Source organism: Oncorhynchus gorbuscha, linkage group LG09, assembly GCF_021184085.1.
Source record: "Oncorhynchus gorbuscha isolate QuinsamMale2020 ecotype Even-year linkage group LG09, OgorEven_v1.0, whole genome shotgun sequence".
Taxonomy (NCBI): domain Eukaryota; kingdom Metazoa; phylum Chordata; class Actinopteri; order Salmoniformes; family Salmonidae; genus Oncorhynchus; species Oncorhynchus gorbuscha.
In genome coordinates this window covers 86,587,456-86,611,245 of record NC_060181.1, presented here as the reverse complement: position 1 = coordinate 86,611,245, position 23,790 = coordinate 86,587,456, and the positions used below count along the sequence as shown (strand labels likewise).

The 23,790-nt window shown below is 45.7% G+C and overlaps 1 protein-coding gene across 15 annotated transcripts in view; it reads left to right on the top strand.

The window, feature by feature from the left end:
• Positions 1–23,790, top strand: part of LOC124044226 (peripheral plasma membrane protein CASK-like) — a 253,203-nt gene that overhangs the window by 196,376 nt on the left and 33,037 nt on the right. For 10 of the 15 annotated variants that reach the window (XM_046363804.1, XM_046363802.1, XM_046363817.1 and 7 more), the window contains 6 exons: positions 8,885–8,965; positions 17,614–17,802; positions 18,113–18,191; positions 19,227–19,312; positions 20,294–20,362; positions 21,150–21,224. In XM_046363804.1, coding sequence (XP_046219760.1) covers positions 8,885–8,965; positions 17,614–17,802; positions 18,113–18,191; positions 19,227–19,312; positions 20,294–20,362; positions 21,150–21,224 — 579 coding nt within the window. Of the gene's footprint in view, positions 1–3,112; positions 3,593–8,884; positions 8,966–17,613; positions 17,803–18,112; positions 18,192–19,226; positions 19,313–20,293; positions 20,363–21,149; positions 21,225–23,790 lie in introns of those variants that run through there. The other 5 variants (XM_046363813.1, XM_046363812.1, XM_046363811.1 and 2 more) reach the window with 2 other exon arrangements.

The following is a 23,790-nucleotide window of genomic DNA, read 5'->3' as shown; positions in this document are numbered from 1 at the left end:
AGTATCAAGAGTCAATGTAAAAGTATAAATCATTTCAAATTCCTTATATTACATTTTTTTCCAACTGCTTACACACGTTTTCAAAACTGTCTCCTTTTTTCAAAACTCTACACACAATTCCCAAAACTGCACACACAAAATGCAAAATGTCTCACATCTCCTTCAAAATGCCATAAACACGTGTCAGAATGAAGCATTTGCACCAAATGGCAAACACTGCTTTCATAATAGTACATTTTTGGATATACCATGTAAACACTGTTGTTCTAAATCTAAAGCTCTTTGGTCTTTCATAGATTTATATCTACATTTCAATACAATGTTCTACAGTGAAAGTCATCTGCTGAGCGGGGTAACAAGTACACTGTAAACACCAATGCAATGTAGAAACATTAAATATTTATTAGGCCAAACATTACTGTTGTATACAGTAGCATACAACAAAACCATAAACATATGTAAACCAAAGTATATTCTTTAGAATACAGTAAAGAACACAATTGTGTGTGAGGGGTCCCGGGGGGGGGGCAGTCCAGGAATTGGTAGGGGGGGGGCAGTAACCAGTGCTAAGCTACGCTTCATCTCTTTTCCGGCCTGGGTCTGACCACAATACTTCGTCCACATCACAAGATACATTTTCTCTTGCCAAACATTGAGGGAAGTATATCCTAGCATGGCGTATCCAACCTTGGACAGAGGCAACCTCTATGTCCCCATATGTGTCCTCCATTGCCTGGAGAAGCGACATGCGGGCATAGGGTTGGCGATCATACACTTTCCAGCACCATGCCGAAAATTCCTCTATGGGATTTAGAAAAGGTGAATATGTGGGAAGGTACAAAACTACAAATTGTGGATGGATGGCAAACCAGTTTTGGACCAGAACAGCCCGGTGAAAACTAACATTGTCCCATAAAACCACAAATCTAGCAGGCTTCTGATTTTTTTATTTTTTTTATTTCACCTTTATTTAACCAGGTAGGCTAGTTGAGAACAAGTTCTCATTTGCAACTGCGACCTGGCCAAGATAAAGCATAGCAGTGTGACACATACAACAACACAGAGTTACACATGGAGTAAACAATTAACAAGTCAATAACACAGTAGAAAAAAAGGGGAGTCTATATACAATGTGTGCAAAAGGCATGAGGAGGTAGGCGACAAGCATTGTGTAAATTGCATCCAGAAAAGTGAGCATATGGCCAGTGTTGTACGGACCCAGTGTGACATTGTGATGGAGTACCCCGTTCTGAGTGATGGCAGCACACATAGTTATATTATCCCCACGCTGTCCAGGGACATTGGTAATTGCCCTCTGTCCTATTACATTTCTTCCACGGCGCGGATTACATGGGCATCCAGCTCCAATACTCTCTGTAACAGACAAAAGGATACACAGATAAGTAAATATGGTCTGAAGTACTGGAAGTAATGTTGCATATATACCTCTACAAAGTCATGTCGCATATTCTTGACTCTGTCAGAGTTTCTCTCAAATGGCACCTTGTAAAGTTGTTTCATCGTCACTCGGTGCCGTTGGAGGATGCGTTGTGTGGTCGACAGGCTTACAGCATTGATGTTGTTAAATATGGTGTCGTTATTCAAGATATGCTCTCTTATCTCTCGAATCCTAATTGCATTGTTGGCCAAAGCCATATTTATAATTGCTGTCTCTTGTACATCTGTAAACAAGCGTCCTCGTCCTCCATGATGTCTTTGCCTTTCCACTCTGGACAGAATTCAAACACAGTATGTGTTCAGCATAAGAACTGTGAACAATGTACAAAAAAATGTAGTACAGCATGATAACCAACCTCATTCATTCAATGCAGTGCAGTAAATGGATGGCTTAGAGTTACAAATGTTTATCCAATACTATGCAGTCATGCGTATTTTACAGTACATTACTGTAATGCTAAAATAGTCATTAGATAGTTGCATACCTGTTCTCATTTCTGAAGGTTCGAATTGTGGACGCCACTGTAAATCGACTCTCGCTCATGGTCAAACCTTGGTTGATCACACGATCAACAAGTGTTGCCCTAATCTCATAAGAAATGTCTCTCCTTCCTTCCTTCTCTTCTTTCCCCTCGTCCTCTTCTTCCTCTTCCTCTCCCTCCTACTCCTCTTGCTCTCTGTCCATTGTTGGCATCCCATTGTTCAAAACAGGTCATCTGACCTTTGACCTATTTATAGGCCTATACTACAGTAAAGCAGTGATTGGTTAGTGATCAGTTAAGCTATTAGTGTTTGCACATGTGAGGAGTGTGTGTGTGACCTGGTGAATAAGTGTAGCATTTTGATTGGTTGTGTTTGGAAAAGGAAAGCAAGTCACTTCCTGTTAGATTTTTGTGTTTTAGGTAGAGAATTGTGTGTAGTGTTTTGAAAAAAGTGTTTCATGCAATTGACAACTGAGTCAAAGGCTGAGAAATAGCTTATGGTTTTGGATATTTGGTGTGTAGTTTTGCACTTTGAGTGAGAGGTTTCAAAAATCGTGTGACATGAAAAGATTTTGTGTGTAAGCAGTTGGAAAAAACTGTAAGCAAACCAGACGGCACCATTTTCTTGTTTTTTTTTTACATTCATGGCTACCAGGGGCACACTCCAACACTCAGACATCATTTACAAACACAGCATTTGTGTTTAGTCCGCCAGATCAGATCAGATCCGCCAGATCAGATCAGATCCGCCAGATTAGAGGCAATAGGGATGACCAGGGATTTTCTCTTTAAGTTTGTGAATTGGACAATTTTCCTGTCCTGCTAAGCATTCAAAACGAGTACTTTTGGGTGTCATGGAAAATGTATAGATTAAAAAGTATATTATTTTCTTTAGAAATGTATTGAAGTAAAAGTAAAAGTGGCAAAATATAAATAGTAAAGTAAAACCACTGGGAGTGTGTATGGCGTTGGATTAAGAGTTTGTATACAGGGAGACTGAACAGATGTTTTATAGCTGTGTGTGTGTGTGTGTGTGTGTGTGTGTGTGTGTGTGTGTGTGTGTGTGTGTGTGTGTGTGTGTGTGTGTGTGTGTGTGTGTGTGTGTGTGTGTGTGTGTGTGTGTGTGTGTGTGTGTGTGTGTGTGTGTGTGTGTGTGTGTGTGTGTGTGTGTGCGCGCGCGTAATGTTCCTCCAGCAGTGTCCTCATTTTCTCTCTGAGTGTCTTTCCAGTCAATGTTAGACGCATTGATCCAGTATTTCACCACAGAACGAAATCTCCTTTATTTCTTGCCACCAGTAACTTAAAGGGACTTCCTGTGTGATACTCTGCTTGACTTCCTGCTGCTGATCCTCAGTGGCGATACTGTAATACTTTCAAAAATTAATACTTTTTATATTTGACCCTGGTCCTAAACCTATAGACACTAACCTTTCCCTCCAACGCCGTCATCTTAGACCTCTTTCAACTTTACCCCCCTGACCCTCTTGACAACCCCTAACCCCTGGCCTTTGACCCCATGAACCCTGACTCTTCCTATGAGGACCAAGGACATCCTCAGAGGTCACGTGTAACTGTCCTCCCTGTGTCCTCCTCCTGGTCTAAAGAGCTCCATCCAAGACGAAACAAGTTCCGCTTTGAAACACCTGGAATATGTAAGCCCTGAGACGCCTTTCACAACACACTCACACTCACAAATAAAACAAAGAAAGACAAGTTGGTTTTATTTTAAAGCAATGTTGTATTTGACAGAAGGAGACTGGGAGTAGCTGTCTGTGACGATGCATACGTTAGGCTGCAGCTTGACCCATGTAAACTGTAGCTCAGTAGCACGTGTGTGAGTCTATCGTGGAGTCTGTAGTGTGGCTGTGAGTGTCTCCTCTCTAAAATAGGTCATAAATTGTTGTGTAGGTCAAGTTTGTGATCCGTTTCCGTGTTCAACTCAGAAGGTGAAATTGAACGTCCTGATTGATCAGAGGCGATGGATACAACAATAGCAAACACACAGATTGATCCATAGTGATGTCACCTGGATTTATGTTTCACTTCCCCTCCAAGCCAGGTCTCACCACTCTTTTACATTTTTACATTTGAGTAATTTAGCAGAGACTTACAGGTGCCGTTAGGGTTAAAGCAAAATTCCACCAAAAAATGACCCTTTGGTATTTGTTCCATTAGTCCATTGTTTTTACCCCCTTTTTCATGGTATCCAATTGTTTTTAGTAGCTATTATCTTGTCTCATTGCTCAATTCCTGTACAGGCTCAGGAGAGACAAAGGTTGAAAGTCATGTGTCCTCCAATAACACAACCCAACCAAGCTGCACTGCTTCTTTAACACAGGGCACAGGATATCCCTACTGGTCAAGCCCTCCCTAACCTGGATGACGCTAGGCCAATTGTGCATCGCCCCATGGGCCTCCCGGTCGTGGCCTGGGCGCGAACCCAGGGTCTCTGGTGGCACAGCTGCAGTACAACGCCCTTAGCCACAGCTCCACACGGGAGGCCCCATTAGTCCATTGTAGACATAGTCCCAAAATGTTTTGCTTGATGGCAATCAAGTTTTCAAGATATGTAACTTTCAAAATAAAGAAATCATATGACATCAAACGCAACATCATGGAAAATGCATCATACAGGTATGATTTTTGTATTTTAAAAGTTAAATATCTTGATTGCTGACAAGCAAAATATTTTGGGGACTTTGTCTGTTATGCAGGTGAATGAGGACCCAAAAGCGACTTGGCGAAAACAGAGTCTTTAATCCAGTTTAAGGAAATAGCAATACTCCTAGACAAATCGGAGCGGTAAATAAAGCATAAAAACAATTTCACTCGTAATCACGAGAACTGACTGGAGACTCGATAATAAACTGCAGGTTGCCTCGGGAAGGCACTTGACCGTAGCAGACTCAGACACCTGCTCACCACGCAGCATCTGAGGGAAACACGACACGACAGGGCGATACAAAGACACAGCACGGTGAACAATATACAAGGATCCGACAGGACAGAAACGGAAAACAAGGGGAGAAATAGGGACTCTAATCAGGGGAAAAGATAGGGAACAGGTGTGGGAAGACTAAATGATTGATTAGGGGAATAGGAACAGCTGGGAGCAGGAACGGAACGATAGAGAGAAGAGAGAGAGAGAGGGAGAGAGAAAAAGGGGAACGAACCTAAAAAGACCAGCAGGGGGAAAACGAACAGAAGGAAAAGCAAAATGACAAGACAATATAAGACAAAACATGATAGTACCCCCCCACTCACCGAGCGCCTCCTGGCGCACTCGAGGAGGAATCCTGGCGGCAACGGAGGAAATCATCAATCAGTGAACGGTCCAGCACGTCCCGAGACGGAACCCAACTCCTCTCCTCAGGACCGTAACCCTCCCAATCCACTAAGTATTGGTGACCCCGTCCCCGAGAACGCATGTCCATGATCCTACGTACCTTGTAAATAGGTGCGCTCTCGACAAGGACGGGAGGGGGGGAGGGAAGACGAACGGGGGTGCGAAGAAAGGGCTTGACACAGGAGACATGGAAGACAGGATGGACGCGACGAAGATGTCGCGGAAGAAGCAGTCGCACAGCGACAGGATTGACGACCTGGGAGACACGGAACGGACCAATGAACCGCGGAGTCAACTTACGAGAAGCTGTCGTAAGAGGAAGGTTGCGAGTGGAAAGCCACACTCTCTGGCCGCAACAATACCTAGGACTCTTAATCCTATGTTTATTGGCGGCTCTCACAGTCTGTGCCCTGTAACGGCAAAGTGCAGACCTCACCCTCCTCCAGGTGCGCTCACAACGTTGGACAAACGCTTGAGCGGAGGGAACACTGGACTCGGCAAGCTGGGATGAGAACAGAGGAGGCTGGTAACCCAGACTACTCTGAAACGGAGATAACCCGGTAGCAGACGAAGGAAGCGAGTTGTGAGCGTATTCTGCCCAGGGGAGCTGTTCTGCCCAAGACGCAGGGTTTCTGAAAGAAAGGCTGCGTAGTATGCGACCAATCGTCTGATTGGCCCTCTCTGCTTGACCGTTAGACTGGGGATGAAACCCGGAAGAGAGACTGACGGACGCACCAATCAAACGACAGAACTCCCTCCAAAACTGTGACGTGAATTGTGGACCTCTGTCTGAAACGGCGTCTAACGGGAGGCCATGAATTCTGAACACATTCTCGATGATGATTTGTGCCGTCTCCTTAGCGGAAGGAAGTTTAGCGAGAGGAATGAAATGTGCCGCCTTAGAGAACCTATCGACAACCGTAAGTCTTCCCCGCAGACAAAGGCAGACCGGTAATGAAGTCTAGGGCGATGTGAGACCATGGTCGAGAAGGAATGGGGAGCGGTCTGAGACGACCGGCAGGAGGAGAGTTACCTGACTTAGTCTGCGCGCAGTCCGAACAAGCAGCCACAAAACGGCGCGTGTCACGCTCCTGAGTCGGCCACCAAAAGCGCTGGCGAATAGAAGCAAGAGTGCCTCGAACACCGGGATGACCAGCTAACTTGGCAGAGTGAGCCCACTGAAGAACAGCCAGACGAGTGGAAACAGGAATGAAAAGAAGGTTACTAGGACAAGCGCGCGGCGACGCAGTGTGCGTGAGTGCTTGCTTAACCTGTCTTTCAATTCCCCAGACTGTCAACCCGACAACACGCCCATAAGGAAGAATCCCCTCGGGATCAGTAGAAGCCACAGAAGAACTAAAAAGACGGGATAAGGCATCAGGCTTGGTGTTCTTGCTACCCGGACGGTAAGAAATCACAAACTCGAAACGAGCGAAAAATAACGCCCAACGAGCTTGACGAGCATTAAGTCGTTTGGCAGAACGGATGTACTCAAGGTTCTTATGGTCTGTCCAAACGACAAAAGGAACGGTCGCCCCCTCCAACCACTGTCGCCATTCGCCTAGGGCTAAGCGGATGGCGAGCAGTTCGCGGTTACCCACATCATAGTTGCGTTCAGATGGCGACAGGCGATGAGAAAAATAAGCGCAAGGATGAACCTTATCGTCAGACTGGAAGCGCTGGGATAGAATGGCTCCCACGCCTACCTCTGAAGCGTCAACCTCGACAATGAATTGTCTAGTGACGTCAGGAGTAACGAGGATAGGAGCGGACGTAAAACGTTCTTTTAGAAGATCAAAAGCTCCCTGGGCGGAACCGGACCACTTAAAACACGTCTTGACAGAAGTAAGAGCTGTGAGAGGGGCAGCAACTTGACCGAAATTACGAATGAAACGCCGATAGAAATTAGCGAAACCTAGAAAGCGCTGCAACTCGACACGTGACCTTGGAACGGGCCACTCACTGACAGCTTGGACCTTAGCGGAATCCATCTGAATGCCTTCAGCGGAAATAACGGAACCGAGAAAAGTAACGGAGGAGACATGAAAAGAGCACTTCTCAGCCTTCACGTAGAGACAATTCTCTAAAAGGCGCTGGAGAACACGTCGAACGTGCTGAACATGAATCTCGAGTGACGGTGAAAAAATCAGGATATCGTCAAGGTAGACAAAAACAAAGATGTTCAGCATGTCTCTCAGAACATCATTAACTAATGCCTGAAAAACAGCTGGCGCATTGGCGAGACCAAACGGCAGAACCCGGTACTCAAAATGCCCTAACGGAGTGTTAAACGCCGTTTTCCACTCGTCCCCCTCTCTGATGCGCACGAGATGGTAAGCGTTACGAAGGTCCAACTTAGTAAAGCACCTGGCTCCCTGCAGAATCTCGAAGGCTGATGACATAAGGGGAAGCGGATAACGATTCTTAACCGTTACCTAGCCCTCGATAATCCACGCAGGGGCGCAGAGTACCGTCCTTTTTCTTAACAAAAAAAAACCCCGCCCCGGCCGGAGAGGAAGAAGGCACTATGGTACCGGCGTCAAGAGACACAGACAAATAATCCTCGAGAGCCTTACGTTCGGGAGCCGACAGAGAGTATAGTCTACCCCGAGGAGGAGTGGTCCCCGGAAGGAGATCAATACTACAATCATACGACCGGTGAGGAGGAAGGGAGTTGGCTCGGGACCGACTGAAGAACGTGCGCAGATCATGATATTCCTCCGGCACTCCTGTCAAATCGCCAGGTTCCTCCTGAGAAGTGGGGACAGAAGAAATGGGAGGGATGGCAGACATTAAACACTTCACATGACAAGAAACGTTCCAGGATAGGATAGAATTACTAGACCAATTAATAGAAGGATTATGACATACTAGCCAGGGATGACCCAAAACAACAGGTGTAAAAGGTGAACGAAAAATCAAAAAAGAAATAGTCTCACTGTGGTTACCAGATACGAACCTAAAAAGACCAGCAGGGGGAAAACGAACAGAAGGAAAAGCAAAATGACAAGACAATATAAGACAAAACATGATATTGTCAACAATGGACTAATGAAACAAATACCAAAATATCATTTTTGGGTGGACTTTCCCTTTTTTTTTTTACGTAGTCAGCTCAGGGATTTGAACCAGTGACCTTTCGGTTATTGGCCCAATGCTCTTAACTGCTAGGCTACCTGCTGCCCATCTCCCACAGACACACTCACACACATGCTCCAAATGGCACACACCTTTACGTGCCAGGACTCTCCATCTCCCATTTCAGCAGGCAGGTGTGACATAGCAGGACCTGACTCCAAATCAGGTCACTCCGAGAGGCCAGGGGGCATGAACAAGCCCTGAAGAGGACTCTTATTGGTTAAGAGAAGCCATGAAGAGGGAACTTATGGGATGAACATTTCAAAATGCAATTTATACTGGTTTACATGGTTCTAAAGGGAGGGTTAGGAAGGGTATTACTGTATATGTGTATACTCAGACCAGAGGTTGATGTACTCTTCAGTGTGCGTTTGGGACAGGCATTAAGCAGGCCTACTCTACTACTTTACAGAAAGGCCCTGTGACTGGCGCCCTGTGCTTTTGTGCTTCCACCTTACAGGTACTGGAAGATATCTCTTGTTACCCAGACAACCACGACGCCAAGGAGCTCAGACGGATACTGACCCAGCCGCACTTTATGGTGAGTGAAAGCACACACATACACAGAAAGAGAGAGAGAGAGAAAGAGAAAGAGAGTGAGAGAGAAAGAGAGCGACAGAGAGAAAGAGAAAGAGAGAGAGAGAGAGAGAGAGAGAGAGAGAGAGAGAGAGAGAGAGAGAGAGAGAGAGAGAGAGAGAGAGAGAGAGAGAGAGAGAGAGAGAGAGAAAGAGAAAGAGAAAGAGAGAGAAAAAGAGAGAGAGAGAAAGAGAAAAAGAGAGAGAGAGAAAGAGAAAGAGAAAGAGAGCAAGAGAGAAAGAGAGAGACAGAGAGAAAGAGAAAGAGAAAGAGAGAGACAGGGAGAAAGAGAAAGAGAGAGAGAGAGAGAGAGAGAGAGAGAGAGAGAGAGAGAGAGAGAGAGAGAGAGAGAGAGAGAGAGAGAGAGAGAGAGAGAGAGAGAGAAGAGAGAGAAGAGAGAGAGAGAGAGAGAGAGAGAGAGAGAGAGAGAGAGAGAGAGAGAGAGAGAGAGAGAGAGAGAGAGAGAGAGAGAGAGAGAGAGAGAGAGAGAGAGAGAGAGAGAGAGAGAGACTCGGTCTAAACATCAGCACCACAGGTATCTTCCACAAAGCTGTAAACTATCTGAGAAAAAAGGCAAGTAGGGCCTTCTATGCAGTCAATAGGAACATACAATTTGACATACCAATTAGGATCTGGCTAAAAATACTTGAATCAGTAATAGAACCCATTGCCCTTTATGGTTGTGAGGTCTGTCTGGGGTCCGCTCGCCAACCAAGAATTGAGACTGCATGCAGAATTCTGCAAAAATATCCTCCGTGTACAACGTAAAACACCAAATAATGCATGCAGAGCAGAATTAGGCCAATACCCGCCAATTATTAAAATCTAGAAAAGAGACGTTAAATTCTACAACCACCAAAAAGGAAGCGATTCCCAAACCTTCCATAACAAAGCCATCGCCTACAGAAAGATGAACCTGGAGAAGAGTCCCCTAAGCAAGCTGGTCCTGGGGCTCTGTTCACAAACACAAACAGACCCCACAGAGCCCCAGGACAGCAACACAATTAGACCTATCCAAATCATGAGAAAAAAATATTTGTTTATTTGTTTATTATATATATTTGTTTTTAAATTCTTCGTGGGTCTGTGTAATCTGAGGGAAGTATGTGTCTCTAATGTGGTCATTCATTTGGCAAGAGGTTAGGAAGTGCAGCTCAGTTTCCACATCATCTTGTGGGCAGTGTGCACATAGCCTGTCTTCTCTTGAGAGCCAGGTCTGCCTACGGCAGCCTTTTTCAATAGCAATACTCACATAGTACATAGTCAAACCTTTCCTTAATTTTGGGTCAGTCACAGTGGACAGGTATTATGCCACTGTGTACTCTCTGTTTAGGGCCACTCTATCAGCAGGATAGAACACCAGCCTCTGGTAAGACAAGGGCGGAGGTACGTAAACAACAGCTGGTGCACAATATTTAAAGAAGTCTTTTCTCAGGTTTTCCTCACCTGAGATGGAGTACCTCATGATACTCATGATAAGCTGTAGAACACACTTTCTACCTAGAGAGTTTTCATCTGTATTTTTTGTAGCTGTCTCCATACCACCACAGACCGATGCTGGCACTAAAACCGCACTCAATGAGGTGTATTCCACCTAGTAAACAGGAAAATGCTCTTCCAGAGGCGGCGCTTCTAGTGCCTGGGGACTTCAATGCAGGGAAACTTAAATCAGTTTTGCCAAATTTCTATCAGCATGTTAAATGTGCAACCAGGGAGAAAAACATTCCAGACCACCTTTACTCCACACACAGAGACGTGTACAAAACTCTCCCTCACCCTCCATTTGGCAAATCTGACCATAATTCTATCTTCCTGATTCTTGCTTACAAGCAAAAATTAAAGCAAGAAAAACCAGTGACTCTGTCTATAAAAAAGTGGTCAGATGAAGCAGATGCTAAACTACAGGACTGTTTTTTCTAGCACAGACTGGAATATGTTCCGGGATTCCTCCGATGGCATTGAGGAGTACACCACATCAGTCACTGGCTTTATCAATAAGTGCATCGAGGACGTTGTCCCCGTAGTGACTGTACGTACATACCCCAACCAGAAGCCATGGATGACAGGCAACATTCGCACTGAACTAAAGGGTAGAGCTGCCACTTTAAAGGAGCGAAACTCCAATCTGGAAGCTTATAAGAAATCCCGCTTTGCCCTCCGACGAACCATCAAACATGCAAAGCGACTAAGATCGAATCGTACTACACCGGCTCCGACGCACGTCGGATGTGGCAGGGCTTGCAAACTATTACAGACTACAAAGGGAAGCACAGCCGAGAGCTGCCCAGTGACAGGAGCCTACCTGATGAGGTAAATAACTTCTATGCTCGCTTCGAGTCAAGTAACACTGAAACATGCATGAGAGCATCAGCTGTTCCGGACGACTGTGTGATCATACTCTCCGCAGCCGATGTCAGTAAGACCTTTAAACAGGTCAACATTCACAAGGCCGCAGGGCCAGACGGATTACCAGGACGTGTACTCCGAGCATGCACTGACCAACTGGCAAGTGTCTTTACTGACATTTTCAACCTCTCCCTGTCTGTAATACCAACATGTTTCAAGCAGACCACCATAGTCCCTGTGCCCAAGAACACTAAGGTGACCTACCTAAATGACTACCGACCCGTAGCACTCACGTCTGTAGCCATGAAATGCTTTGAAAGACTGGTCATGGCTCACATAATCACCATTATCCAAGAAACCCTAAACCCACTCCAATTTGCGTACCGCACCAACAGATCCACAGATGATGCAATCTCTATTGCACTCCAAACTGCCCTTTCACACCTGGACAAAAGGAACACCTATTTGAAAATGCTGTTCATTGACTACAGCTCAGCGTTCAACACCATAGTGCCCTCCAAGCTCATCACTAAGCTAAGGACCCTGGGACGAAACACCACCCCCAGGTGGTAAGGGTAAGTAACAACACATCCGCCACGCTGATTCTCAACATGGGGGCCCCTCAGGGGTGCGTGCTCAGTCCCTTCCAGTACTCCCTGTTCACTCATAACTGCATGGCCAGCCACGACTCCAACACCATCATTAAGTTTGCTGATGACACAACAGTGGTATGCCTGATCACCGACAACGATGAGACAGCCTATAGGGAGGAGGGCAGAGACCTGACCGTGTGGTGCAAGGACAACAACCTCTCCCTCAACGTGATCAAGACAAAGGAGATGATTGTGGGCTACAGGAAAAGGCGGACCGAGCACACACCCATTCTCGTCGACGGGGATGTAGTTGAGAGCTTCAAGTTCCTTGGTGTCCACATCACCAACAAACTAGCATGGTCAAAGCACACCAAGACAGTTGTAAGGAGGGCACGACAAAACCTATTCCCCCACAGGAGACTGAAAAGATTTGGCATAGGTCCTCAGATCCTCAAAAGGTTTTACAGCTGCACCATCGAGAGCATCCTGCCCGCTTGACCCTATCCCCTCCTCTCTTCTCCAGACCATTTCCGGAGACCTTCTCCCTTACCTCACCTCGCTCATCAACTCATCCCTGACCGTTGGCTACGTCCCTTCCGTCTTCAAGAGAGCGAGAGTTGCACCCCTTCTGAAAAAACCTACACTCGATCCCTCCGATGTCAACAATTACAGACCAGTATCCCTTCTTTCTTTTCTCTCCAAAACTCTTGAACGTGCCGTCCTTGGCCAGCTCTCCCGCTATCTCTCTCTGAATGACCTTCTTGATCCAAATCAGTCAGGTTTCAAGACTAGTCATTCAACTGAGACTGCTCTCCTCTGTATCACGGAGGCGCTCCGCACTGCTAAAGCTAACTCTCTCTCCTCTGCTCTCATCCTTCTAGATCTATCGGCTGCCTTCGATACTGTGAACCATCAGATCCTCCTCTCCACCCTCTCCGAGTTGGGCATCTCCGGCGCGGCCCACGCTTGGATTGCGTCCTACCTGACAGGTCGCTCCTACCAGGTGGCGTGGCGAGAATCTGTCTCCTCACCACGCGCTCTCACCACTGGTGTCCCCCAGGGCTCTGTTCTTGGCCCTCTCCTATTCTCGCTATACACCAAGTCACTTGGCTCTGTCATAACCTCACATGGTCTCTCTTATCATTGCTATGCAGACGACACACAATTAATCTTCTCCTTTCCCCCTTCTGATGACCAGGTGGCGAATCGCATCTCTGCATGTCTGGCAGACATATCAGTGTGGATGACGGATCACCACCTCAAGCTGAACCTCGGCAAGACGGAGCTGCTCTTCCTCCCGGGGAAGGACTGCCCGTTCCATGATCTCGCCATCACGGTTGACAACTCCATTGTGTCCTCCTCCCAGAGCGCCAAGAACCTTGGCGTGATCCTGGACAACACCCTGTTGTTCTCAACTAACATCAAGGCGGTGGCCCGTTCCTGTAGGTTCATGCTCTACAACATCCGCAGAGTACGACCCTGCCTCACACAGGAAGCGGCGCAGGTCCTAATCCAGGCACTTGTCATCTCCCGTCTGGATTACTGCAACTCGCTGTTGGCTGGGCTCCCTGCCTGTGCCATTAAACCCCTTCAACTCATCCAGAACGCCGCAGCCCGTCTGGTGTTCAACCTTCCCAAGTTCTCTCACGTCACCCCGCTCCTCCGTTCTCTCCACTGGCTTCCAGTTGAAGCTCGCATCCGCTACAAGACCATGGTGCTTGCCTACGGAGCTGTGAGGGGAACGGCACCTCAGTACCTCCAGGCTCTGATCAGGCCCTACACCCAAACAAGGGCACTGCGTTCATCCACCTCTGGCCTGCTCGCCTCCCTACCACTGAGGAAGTACAGCTCCCGCTCAGCCCAGTCAAAACTGTTCGCTGCCCTGGCCCCCCCAAAGGTGGAACAAACTCCCTCACGACGCCAGGACAGCGGAGTCAATCACCACCTTCCGGAGACACCTGAAACCCCACCTCTTTAAGGAATACCTAGGATAGGTTAAGTAATCCCTCTCACCCCACCCCCCCTAAGTTTTAGATGCACTATTGTTAAGTGACTGTCCCACTGGATGTCATAAGGTGAATGCACCAATTTGTAAGTCGCTCTGGATAAGAGCGTCTGCTAAATGACTTAAATGTAATGTAAATGTAATCCTGACCGGTTGCATAACTGGTTGCATAACTGCCTGGTATGGCAACTGCTCAGCCTCTGACCGCAAGGCACTACAGAGGGTAGTGCGTACGGCCCAGTACAACACCGGGGCCAAGCTTCCTGCTATCCAGGACCTCTATACCAGGCGGTGTCAGAGTAAAGCCCGAAAAATGTACTCCAGCCGCCCTAGTCATAGACTGTTCTCTCTGCTACCACAAGGCAAGCGGTACCGGAGCGCCAAGTCTAGGTCCAAGAGGCTTCTAAACAGCTTCTACCCCGTGCCATCCATAAGACTCCTGAACAGCTAATGAAATGGCTACCCAGACTATTTGCATTGCCCCTCCCCTCCCCCGCATGTAGCGAAATTGTGTGTACTTAACGTTACTAATGCGCTTATGAATGTAGTCCTCCTACTTTGCACGCTGCTGCTACTGTCTGTTACTGTCTGTTAACATCCATGCATAGACACTTTAATAACTCTACCTACATATTACTTCAATTACCTCGACTCCGGTGCCCCCGCACATTCACTCTGTACCGGTACCCCCTGTATATAGCCCCCTCTGTACCGGTACCCCCTGTATATAGCCCCGCTATTGTTATTTTACTGCTGCTCTTTAATTATTTGTTATTCTTATCTCTTGCTTTTTTTTAGGACTTTTCTTAAAACGGCATTGTTGGTTAAGGGCTTGTAGTAAGTAAGCATTTCACTGTAAGGTACACATTGTTGTATTCGGTGCATGTGACAAATCCAATTTGATTTGATTTGAAATAGCATTCTAGTTTGCTCTGTTTTTTAAAAGTAATTATCTTTTGTTTTCTAATGATTTGGTTGGGTCTATTTGTGTTTGTGAACAGAGCCCCAGGACAGCAACACAATTAGACCCAACCAAGTCATGAGAAAACAAAATGAGAATTACTTGACACACTGGAAAAAAAATATCCAAAAAAACAGAGCCTAGCTATTGAGAAAGGCTGCCGTGGACAGACCTGGCTCTCAAGAGAAGACAGGCTATGTGCACACTGCACAGTTTCCACTGCACACAAAATGTGTTGGAAACTGAGCTTCACTTCCTTCCCTCCTGCCAAAAGTATGACCATATTAGACATACATATTTCCCTCAGATTACACACACCCACAAAGAATTTAAAAACAAATCATATTTTGATAAACTCCCTTATCTACTTGGGGATACACCACAGTGTGCCATCACAGCAGCAAGATTTGTGACCTGTTGCCACAAGAAAAAGGCAACCAGTGAAGAACAAACACCATAGTAAATACAACCCATATTTATGTTTATTTATTTTTCCTTTAAATATTTGCCCATTGTTAGACATATGACATTTTAAGTTTGGAACTGTACATTTTTATTGTTAATTTCACTTTTTTATTATCTATTTCACATGCTTTGGCAATGTTAAAATATGTTTCCTATGTCAATAAAGACCTTAACTTGAAATTTAATTGGGAGAGAGATCTCACACTGCGTGAGAAAGAGCGGCACTCAGTGGGCTGGACATGACTCTGGAACTGTCCAGAAGGCCGGGACAATGGCAGACAGAGTGGGGCCTAGCAATACAGACTGTACTGTGAAGGGAGAGAGAGTGGTGGAGGGGAGAGATGGAAGGAGGGTTTTGGAAAGAGGGAGAGATTGTGAGTGAAATGGAGTGGTCAGTGAGTCGTGTAGATCTGACCGAGAGTCTAGCTCTACACGGTCTGACACGGTCTGTCTAGCTCTACACGGTCTGTCTAGCTCTACACGGTCTGTCTAGCTCTACACGGTCTGACAAAAATGGAGGGAGGGAAAGAGGGAAGAGAGAGATGGAGGGAGGGAAAGAGGGAGGAGAGAGATGGAGGGAGGGAAGAAAGAGGTGGGGGGAACGGAGAAGCAGAGGTGGTGATACGAGGGAGGCAGGAACCATTAGGTACAAGCTGCCACATCCCTAGACACACACAGACAGGGGCATATGTGTCCTCAGCCTGCCACTACTCTCTCATGAGCACCTTGTGATGTCTCCGTCATCCACCACACATGTCTCCGTCGTCCACCACTTACTCTACTAGCTACTGAAACTGGCGAGGACCTAACCTTCTAATTCTAGAACTGTAGAACTCCATTTTTGGTCAACTTTATTCCGGACCAATTTTTCTAGAACTCTGGGGTTGACTTCAGAATTCCAGTTCCACAGATGTTTTCCCTCTTTTATCATCTTCCAAAATAAGTACAGGAGTGTGTCTAGCTTTTTATGTTCCTGTTGTAGTATAGTGTAGTTGGCTGAAGGTGTCATCATTTTCTGGTCAAACCTGAACCCTGCCTAATATAAGGTAATGACACTGGTCTATGTTGTGTCCATAGGAGTGTTCAACTGATGGTAGGATGCACTTTGTTACTGTGCTGAAATCACCTCAGAACAGGTTGTTAAGATACAGTTTTCGGGGGACTGTCACTTTAAAGCATCTCTGTCCGGGGGTAGTTCACTTCAAACCCATGATCTTGCTCTCATTAGGGGTCCTGTGGTAATGTGTGTGTGTGTGTGTGTGTGTGTGTGTGTGTGTGTGTGTGTGTGTGTGTGTGTGTGTGTGTGTGTGTGTGTGTGTGTGTGTGTGTGCGTGCGTGCGTGCGTGCGTGCGTGCGTGCGTGCGTGCGTGCGTGCGTGCGTGCGTGCTCCCTGTGGGAATGTAGTTTAATGACAGTCAGAGAGGCTGCCGCTACCTTCATGTCTCACTCTCTGATCTCCTTCTGTGTGTGTGTGCGTGCATGTTTGTGTGGGTTAGTGTGTGTGTATGTTTGAAGTGTGTGGGATGACTGTGTGCGTTATTAAAAGACTGTGGTAGTAGTCTTTGTTGTGGTTTTATTACTGCATGCCTCCTCTCAGAACTTCACTCTGTCATTAAGTAAAGTAAAGATGGTTATCTTTGGGTAGTGCCATCAGTAGACTCACACCAAAGCCGAAAGAGAAAGAGAACGAGAGCGAGAGAGAAAGAGAGACAGAGAGAAAGCGAGAGACAGAGAGAGACAGAGAGAGAGAAAGAGAGCAAGAGAGAAAGAGAGCGAGAGAGGAGAGCGAGAGAGAGACAGAGAGAGACAGAGAGAGACAGAGAGACAGAGAGAGAGAAAGAGAGAGAGAAAGAGAGCGAGAGAGAAAGAGCGAGAGAAAGAGAGAGAGAGAGAGAGAGAGAGAGAGAGAGAGAGAGAGAGAGAGAGAGAGAGAGAGAGAGAGAGAGAGAGAGAGAGAGAAAGAAAGAGAGAGACAGAAAGAGAGAGAGAAAGAGAAAGAGAGCGAGAGAGAAAGGGAGAGACAGAAAGAGAGAGAGAGAGAGACAGAGAGAGAGAGAGAGAGAGAGAGAGAGAGAGAGAGAGAGAGAGAGAGAGAGAGAGAGAGAGAGAGAGATGTGTTATAGTGAGTATAGTACTTGATGTGTGTCTAGGTCAGCCTTGCTGTAGACCCTTGATGGCGATCTATCTCCCTCTCTCTGTTTCTCTCCTCCTGTCACTCACTCATCTCTCAATACCCATTCCAGGCCTTGCTCCAGACCCATGACGTGGTGGCCCATGAGGTGTACAGTGATGAGGCTTTGAGGGTGACCCCCCCGCCCACCTCACCCTACCTGAACGGAGAATCTCCCGAGAACACCAACGGAGACATGGACCTGGAGAACGTGACGAGAGTACGCCTGGTTCAGTTCCAGAAGAACACTGATGAACCTATGGTACGACACACACACACCCACACACGCACGCACACACATGCACATACACAGCACACACACAGCACATACACAGCACATACACAGCACATACACAGACACACTTACACATGCACAGGTTGTATGACATGACGCACACAAACAGGTTCTGCCATTGCTAGTATTAAAACTGGCAGTATTTATTATCACACATGGCCCACAAGCAGTCATACACACTCTGTTCTTTTCTCCCTATTCATCCCTTCAGCCTGGCACCTCAGTCTCTGACCCTAAGCCTGACCTTTAACCCCTGAACCCTGTCCTCTCTCTCCAGGGCATCACGCTGAAGATGAACAATCTGAACCACTGTATCGTAGCCAGGATAATGCACGGAGGAATGATCCACAGACAAGGTAGCCAGCCACCTCATTTTATTACACTAACAGATATTGTCATTATTACTGGTCAATAGACTAGACTATTAAACATTATTACTGGTCAACAGATTAGTATGGTCATCTTTATGACAGTGTCTATAGATTGTTCCAGGTCATCGTTATGACAGTGTCTGTAGATTGTTCCAGGACATCTATATGACAGTGTCTGTAGATTGTTCCAGGACATCTATATGACAGTGTCTGTAGATTGTTCCAGGACATCTATATGACAGTGTCTGTAGATTGTTCCAGGACATCTATATGACAGTGTCTGTAGATTGTTCCAGGACATCTATATGACAGTGTCTGTAGATTGTTCCAGGTCATCTTTATGACAGTGTCTGTAGATTGTTCCAGGACATCTATATGACAGTGTCTGTAGATTGTTCCAGGACATCTATATGACAGTGTCTGTAGATTGTTCCAGGACATCTATATGACAGTGTCTGTAGATTGTTCCAGGACATCTATATGACAGTGTCTGTAGATTGTTCCAGGACATCTATATGACAGTGTCTGTAGATTGTTCCAGGACATCTTCATGACAGTGTCTGTAGATTGTTCCAGGTCATCTTTATGACAGTGTCTGTAGATTGTTCCAGGACATCTTCATGACAGTGTCTGTAGATTGTTCCAGGACATCTATATGACAGTGTCTGTAGATTGTTCCAGGACATCTATATGACAGTGTCTGTAGATTGTTCCAGGACATCTATATGACAGTGTCTGTAGATTGTTCCAGGACATCTATATGACAGTGTCTGTAGATTGTTCCATGACATCTTTATGACAGTGTCTGTAGATTGTTCCAGGACATATATATGACAGTGTCTGTAGATTGTTCCAGGACATCTATATGACAGTGTCTGTCGATTGTTCCAGGACATCTATATGACAGTGTCTGTAGATTGTTCCAGGACATCTTCATGACAGTGTCTGTAGATTGTTCCAGGACATCTATATGACAGTGTCTGTCTGTAGTGTAATGACTGTTTCTTGTGTGTTTTGTAGGAACGCTGCATGTAGGAGATGAGATCAGAGAGATCAACAGCATCAGTGTAGCCAACCAGACAGTAGAGCAACTACAGAGGATGCTGGTGAGTGGACGTGTGTGTGTGTGTGTGTGTGTGTGTGTGTGTGTGTGTGTGTGTGTGTGTGTGTGTGTGTGTGTGTGTGTGTGTGTGTGTGTGTGTGTGTGTGTGTGTGTGTGTGTGTGTGTGTGTGTGTGTGTGTGTGTGTGTGTGTGTGTGTGTGTGATGACAGGTACGGGGAGTTGCCATTTAATTAGGAACAGTCAAAGAGCAAGACAGAAACAGCATCAGCATCACAGATACACAGACAAACGACAATCTCTGCAGCAGTGGAGAACAGAGCTGGGGAACTGACACATAGAGGGGAGGTAATAAACAGGTGAGTCCAGGTGACTCCAATAATACACTGATGCAGGTGATGGGGAACTGACACATAGAGGGGAGGTAATAAACAGGTGAGTCCAGGTGACTCCAATAATACACTGATGCAGGTGATGGGGAACTGACACATAGAGGGGAGGTAATAAACAGGTGAGTCCAGGTGACTCAAATAATACACTGATGCAGGTGATGGGGAACTGACACATAGAGGGGAGGTAATAAACAGGTGAGTCCAGGTGACTCCAATAATACACTGATGCAGGTGATGGGGAACTGACACATAGAGGGGAGGTAATAAACAGGTGAGTCCAGGTGACTCAAATAATACACTGATGCAGGTGATGGGGAAATGCAGGTGTGCGTACTGATTGTGGCAGGAGTATGTAATGTTGCGCCAGGGAGGGGGAGCAGGCGTGACATCTTGTGTACTTGTGTATTTCAATGCTGAGTGTGTGTGTGTGTGTGTGTGTGTGTGTGTGTGTGTGTGTGTGTGTGTGTGTGTGTGTGTGTGTGTGTGTGTGTGTGTGTGTGTGTGTGTGTGTGTGTGTGTGTGTGTGTGTGTGTGTGTGTGTGTGTGTGTGTGTGTGTGTGTGTGTGTGTGTGTGTGTGTGTGTGTGTGTGTGTGTGTGTGTGTGTGTGTGTGTGTGTGTGTTTATGTGTTCACAGAAAGAGATGCGAGGCAGCATCACCTTTAAGATAGTGCCAAGCTACCGGACACAAGGATCTTCCTGTGAGGTAAAGCACCGCCCTTTCCTTCTCTCCCAGACCTTCTCTCCTCGCGACCCATCCTGTTAACGTTGGGGATGTTTAAACTTCTGACCCTTTGACTAACCAACCAACCGCCTGCCTGGTGGCTGAATGTGTGTGTGTGCATGTGTGAACTTTTCCCTCGGGTGGGGATCTGCTGTGTCCTGCTGTGTTCTGCTCGGGGCTGGGTCAGACACACTGCACACCAATTTCACAACCAAGATACCGGAATGCCCCGCACCCTACCCTGACCTCTGTCCCTTGTACCCTGTAACTGTGATCTGGCACCAACCACACACAGATCCCCAGTCTGGCCAGTCAGTCACACAGAGACCAGAATGTAGTTGTGCTATCTGATGATTAGCCTCACAGCTAACGTTCTCGCCTGACCTGGATGAGACAGTCTTTGTGAGCCTATACTGCCCCTCTGTGGCGAGATGGAGATGTGCAGGGATCATTGCTATTACGATTAGTAAGTAAGATAGTCATGTTGATTTGATTTGATTGCACACCTTATGAGTTCATTGAAGACATTGAAGACGGTCATTTTTACTTGTTTATCATGGAGTGTGAAATGTATTTTTCTTTGTATTGGTGAACAAGTAGATAGTCGATAGTGTGTGTGTGTGTGTGTGTGTGTGTGTGTGTGTGTGTGTGTGTGTGTGTGTGTGTGTGTGTGTGTGTGTGTGTGTGTGTGTGTGTGTGTGTGTGTGTGTGTGTGTGTGTGTGTGTGTGTGTGTGTGTGTGTGTGTCTGACCTATGCATCTTGTTACAGAGAGAGTCCCCCTCCAACTCCAGGCAATCCCCTGCCAATGGCACTGGCCACTCCAGTGTTAACAGTTTTATCTTGGTAAGGACCCCCGGGACCCCCCACCTCAGCCCCTGAACACCAAACCAAACACCAAAACTACCCCCTTCTCCCCTAAGTCGACCAACACAGACCTTTGACTCAGTTGTTGTTTGTTATCATAATATATTCTTCTCCAACATGTATTTTTGTTTGCTTTTTCAGTTGTTTATATCACATGAAGTTATGATACTGGTACAGAGAATGTCACTCCTCACCCTCATGGCTAGCTTTTCAGACCAGCCTTCAACCTCTAGCCACATTTCCGATATCTCCGTTTACAAATTGGTGTGCTGTAAAATGCTCCCATGTGCTGTAAAGTGCTGCCATGTGTTGTAAAAATGCTGTGCCTTTCTGCTGACACCTTCAAAAGTACACAAAAGAACTGGGAATCCTCACACAGTCACACACAAAGCTCTGTTCCTATACAACTCAGTTCCTATACAGCTCAGTTCCTATACAGCTCAGTTCCTATACAGCTCAGTTCCTATACAGCTCTGTTCCTATTCAACTCTGTTCCTATTCAACTATATTCCTATAAAACTCTCTTCAATATTATCCACTACATTCACTAAGGATCCAGACAACAAGCCTACCTTTACGTACGTACCTACCTACTTACATACCTACCTACCTACCTACCTACCTATATCTACATACCTCTACCTCTACCTACCTACATCTACCTACCTACCTATATCTACATACCTCTACCTCTACCTACCTACCTCTACCTACCCACATACAGTGCCTTGCAAAAGTATTAACCTCCCTTAGTGTTTTTCCTATTTTGTTGCATTACAACCGGTAATTTAAATAGATTTTTATTTGGATTTCGTGTAATGGGCATGCACAAAATAGTCCTAATTGGTGAAGTAAAATGAAAAAAATAACTTGTTTCAAAAAATTATATAAAATAAAAAAACGGATAAGAGATGCTTGCATATGTATTCACCCCCTTTGCTATGAAGCCCCTAAATAAGATCTGATACAACCAATTACCTTCAGAAGTCACATAATTAGTTAAATGAAGTCCACCTGTGTGCAATCTAAGTGTCCCATGATCTGTCACATGATCTCAGTATATATACACCTGTTCTGAAAGGCCCCAGAGTCTGCAACACCACTAAGCAAGGGGCACCACCAAGCAAGCGGCACTATGAAGACCAAGGAGCTCTCCAAACAGGTCAGGGACAACGTTGTGGAGAAGTACAGATCAGGGTTGGGTTATAAAAAAATATCCTAAACTTTGAACATCCCACGGAGCAACATTGAATCCATTATTTAAAAATGGAAAGAATATGGCACCACAACAAACCTGCCAAGAGAGGGCCGCCCACCAAAACTCACGGACCAGGTAAAGAGGGCATTAATCAGAGAGGCAACAAAGAGACCAAAGATAACCCTGAAGGAGCTGCAAAGTTCCACAGCAGAGATTGGAGTATCTGTCCATAGGACCACTTTAAACCGTACACTCCACAGAGCTGGGCTTTATGGAAGAGTGGCCAGAAAAAAATAAGCAAACATGTTTGGTGTTCACCAAAAGGCATGTGGGAGACTCCCCAAACATATGGAAGGTATTTTAGTCAGATGAGGCTAAAATGTTGCTTTTTGGCCATAAAGGAAAATGCTATATCTGGCGCAAACCCAAAACCTCTCATCACCCCAAGAATAACATCCTCACAGTGAAGCATGGTTTTGGCAGCATCATGCTGTGGGGATGCTTTTCAATTTGCCTTGAAGAATGGACAAAAATACCCGTGGCTAGATGTGGCTAGCTTATAGAGACATACCCCAAGAGACGTGTCTTATTTCCTGTTTGTTTCACAATAAAAAATATTTTGCATTTTCATAGTGGTAGGCATGTTGCGTAAATCAAATGATACAAATCCCCCCAAAACCATTTTAATTCCCGGTTGAAAGTGTCGTGTCTTTAATATCATTAAATAAAGACTTTTAGTTTTTATCAAAGATTCTCTGTAATTAGTATTACGCGATTAAACTGATTAATCATGTAACTATAATTAACTAGGAAGTCGGGGCACCAAGGAAAATATTCAGATTACAAAGTTATAATTTTCCTAATATAACTTTTCAGATATTTTATATCTGATCAATTAGTCTTCAAATGAATGAATTCTTTATTTGACCTCAAATCAAATCAAATTTCTGTACAGCACTTTGAGATATCAGCTGATGTACGAATGGCTATATAAATAAATTAGATTTGATTTATTTTACCTCACGTTAGTCTCATTCCAAACATCGCAAATTGTTGCTTATCTGCACGGACCCAGTCTTCACTATGAGTCATCCATACATCAATTGTCTTAAATAATTTATTTACTAGCTAAGTAATTCACAGAAATGTATAAACAAACAAACAAAGTTACAAGAAATGACATGGGAATGTGCCCTAGTGGGCTAAACCGGCATGACGGCTTGTTGTACAAAAGGGAAGTGGGGGTCGACTGAGAAGACAACACACAGTTGATCATTATAACAATTGAAATGCTAATCCTTTGCACATGAACACTCACTCATTCGGGAACAATTGCAATCAATATAT